General features: G+C 37.1%; 1 protein-coding gene across 1 annotated transcript in view; it reads right to left on the bottom strand.

Moving 5' to 3' along the window:
* Nucleotides 1-424: 424 nt before the first annotated feature.
* The window catches only part of LOC104494908 (rab proteins geranylgeranyltransferase component A 2-like), a gene marked incomplete at its 5' end in the record, with an annotated part of 48,952 nt that continues 45,574 nt past the window's right edge, over nucleotides 425-3,802 (bottom strand). Inside the window, one exon of the mRNA XM_010137807.1 lies at nucleotides 425-631. Within this exon, the coding sequence (XP_010136109.1) occupies nucleotides 425-631 (207 nt within the window). The remainder of the gene's footprint in view (nucleotides 632-3,802) is intronic.

Here is a 3,802-nt window from a genome sequence, read left to right as displayed (position 1 = left end):
ACAAAAGCCGGGAAGGGTCAAGCTCAGGCAGTGCTGAATATCCATTATTTAATGGCATTTTTTATTTACATACAGTATTTAAGCAGGGCCTGTTTAAAAGACGGAAGATTCCTCCCAAGATGTAAACCAAAACCAAATCTCTCCACAAATTGTGAATCCTGTTTTAGCAATTTGAATTCAAATGCTTTGTTCTATGGTTTTTGTTTAGCTGTGAGCATGCCTGGATCTGGTGGACCTATGACTATTTAGAAATGTCTCAGCTATCAATGAAACCATTTAACAAAGAAAGATTATTCAAGCTAAGGAAAGTAAGGCAATTGCAAACAATGCGGCTAAGGGGGTTTAAAACCTCTTTTTCTTACCCTTCCTCCCTGACTTTTTAATTTGGGTCAACTTCCGCCTCTACTAAGAGAACAGTGCTAATTCATTCTTCATTATCTTCCTTCTTCACAGCACTACCACCTCCGCTACCATCTTCCTCAGCTGAGGATTCAGGTTTTGTCTCTGCTGAATTACTGAATCCAGACTCTTCTGGCACAATCTCATCTTCATCGTAAATAATATCTTCTGGATTTGGTGCTGGAGGGCAAAACTCCTCTTCAGGAAACATTTCTCGGAAAATAGTCTCAGCCTATTCAGAAAAAAAAACCATAAAATAAACTTTACCTTGAAATGTCACTCCTTGCAGCAATATTTTACAGGTATTTAAGGTTAACCTCTGTTCTTTCAAATCAATAGTGATTAATACTTGGACAACTACAAAACACAGGGGTAACCCATTCCTCCTTGCAGTCTTTGAAAAAGCGATCTATCTTTTTGCATTGTTCTACTATGAAAGACACAACGTGGGGCTTTTTAAAATATGCTGCTCATTCTACATCACATGGGAAAGATCTCGTCTCTTTCCAGAGAGTAGAATCCATTTCACATAACGGGCAAACCCAGGAAATGGTTAATGTGTACAATCTATACAGGTTTCCTTCTTAAATGTAAAAATTACCCAAAAAATTCCATTTCTGTTTTTCTGAGCAGCTCATACATAGCTCAGCTGAGATCTAGTCTCATCCAATGGAATACTATAATTGAAAATTTATACACATTTGTATATAATATGTATTATAAAAAGGTCTGTAATTTCCATGTGTGTGTATAGCTACATGCACAAATCGAGCCCTTCTGAAAAGAACTTTCATTTAGATAAAAAAACCAGTTACTCTTAAGATACAGCTCAAGGATTTAATTTACAATGACACTTACTCTTCATGCCATTGAGGTTGAGAAAATTAAGTACACACAAAAAGTTTTTGACTACTGCAATGAAAGTCATTAAAAAGAAACGCGTTCTTGATAACATCAGGGTAGTTGTTATTACAACATACAGAATTCAACCACGAAATCTGGGAGAAAAAGAACCAAAATAATACAATCTCGGAATTCTTGAGAACCAGACATTTTATAAAAAGGAAGGAGGCCAAAACACTTTAAAAACCACAAGAACGCAAGGAGCTTCGTTACTAGTGTTAAAGAATTTTACATGTTCTTGTGCAAATAACTGACCTATGGGCTTATCTTACAAAACAGAAAAAGAGAAAAAAAGAGCTAGAGACACTCAGGAAGTTATTTACTGAATCAACATGCTATTCACATTTCCATAAAGGTTTTCTTTTCCAAATCCTTCAGCTTCTACGGCAAATGGAGACAATGGATGCAGACTACAGTCCTAGTATCGGTTTCTAAACAGGCAAAGGAGTACCGCCTCTCCTTTCTGCCTGCCCAGTAAACTATGCCCTAAAGATGACCTGGGATGAGAGCTCCCACACAGGGAAGAACGCGTTTCATCTGCACATTCCTACTGCTACCAGACACCGCACTGCAAGAGCTGACAGTAGGGGCAGTTAATGCCAACTGCAAAGGCTGATTACATGAGGCAGACTCCAGGACAAGGGGGAATTGTTTTCAGATTAATATATCACTGAGCAGGTAGCAAACAACTTGGTGATAAACTTCACTGCCCACCAGCAGTGCATTTGTATCACCAGCATGTGGATGCAAGACTCCATTATTAACTGCTTAAATGACCCTGTCTGCTCTCAGTTCAATTTAATTTTTCATTCTGCTTTCTAAATTTCACTCTTCCATAGCCATTTAAAACTGTTTAAAACTATTTATATATGAAAAATACGTTAAAAAAAATCTGTTCCCTATGACCATGGTTTTGTAATTTGAAAATCTTTCCTAGTAAATCTAGGGGGCAAGGGGGTACAAATACCCTACAAAAAGTTCATAAAACTAACTTGTGGAAGGTATGAGAATGACTTATTTCAAGTCTGCACTTGTCGTTGAAACTCCAAATCAATCTTAAACTACGATTACATTTAACATATAATTGAAGCAAGCTGTCATATTTCTGACATGGAAAGAAATCCCCAGTATGTGATGCTGGACATCAAGACGTTGATTACAATGGCACAGAGTACCTCAGGTCTACCGGTATTAAGTTAAAGCTAAGCTCAAGTCATGCAGAATAACCAACAATTAAAACATTTGGATACTTCTTATAACTAATTAGGCTAGTAAATAGTTCCGTCAATATTTAGTAGTTGAAGTGTACCAGCTTTCGAGGGAGTACATTTGAATTAAGCATTAAGACATAAGCGTGTGAAGTATTTGCACAGAATACTCTAATTTAATAACTGTTTGAAACTGAATAAAACTGGTTTGACACACTTGAGCAACTCTGAAATCCTTCCAGATATAGACACAAATGTAACCAGATTAAAGGACAAATATTGGCACGACGATTTTAGGGCTTCCTCTTATGAAAATAACCCAGAAATGTGAAATACTTCAGGGAACACACTACTTCAGAAACATTCATGTCAGGTTGTAGAAGCAAAGAAATGCAAAATTGGAAGCCAGACGCTTTACTTGATCTATATAGAGAGAATTAGATCTTTGGCACTTTACATTTTATGTAGCCTGTCCTCAGGGCGAGTAAATGCAGACACCAATTAACTCAGGATTGTAGTAGGAATTTAACACCAGGACAAACACACGCAGTGGGGTTTTGTTTGTTTGTTTGAAAGTGTTCTGATCCATGAGTTTGTAAATATTTGAGATTTCCATCCCACTGCTAGGAAGACGAAAGTGATTTGGGGTTGAGGCAACATTTCCTTCTTCCTCAATAGTTCCTCCTCTGAGATCTGCTTGTTTAACATCTATCTCACTGATGGTCAAAGATTTAACACAAAGGCTAACTACAGCACCTAGAATATTTAGACACAGTTTGATCTGTAATTCCATTACTCACTGGTAAGAGAAAGAGCTCTTAAGGTAAGTCAAAGCTGAATGCTAGAAAACGTGCCTATCAGAATTAGAGATAGGCTGGGTTTTAAGTGTATTTAAACTGCTTTTAATTTGCAATTTACATTTATAATTTAAAACTGCTACCATAATAATTGTCTTGCATTATGTTTTGTCTTTACAGTTCTTTATCCTCTTGGGAGGAAAATTATTGCCTTGTAAAGAAAATGAAGGCTACTGTTAGTCCTTAATTACACTCTTCTGACCCTACAGTTCAAGCCATGTCAGCCTTTCCACTCTAAAATCTTATTTTTAAGAGGTTTATGACTTACTCATAAACCTGCAAAAAAACCAACTTTAAGTCAAATCTGACAGAGATGTGAAAGTATTCTCACGTTAGCTCTGACAGCGCGCTGACACCAGTGACTGCTGAGGTAGATCTGTCTACAAGTTTAGACCTTCCTTATCGCGGTGGATCTCTGAATGGAAGAGCAAAGGG

Source organism: Buceros rhinoceros, unplaced genomic scaffold, assembly GCF_000710305.1.
Source record: "Buceros rhinoceros silvestris isolate BGI_N320 unplaced genomic scaffold, ASM71030v1 scaffold26536, whole genome shotgun sequence".
Taxonomy (NCBI): Eukaryota; Metazoa; Chordata; class Aves; order Bucerotiformes; family Bucerotidae; genus Buceros; species Buceros rhinoceros.
Note: the sequence above shows the minus strand (reverse complement) of the source record. Positions and strands in the feature narration are given on the sequence as shown.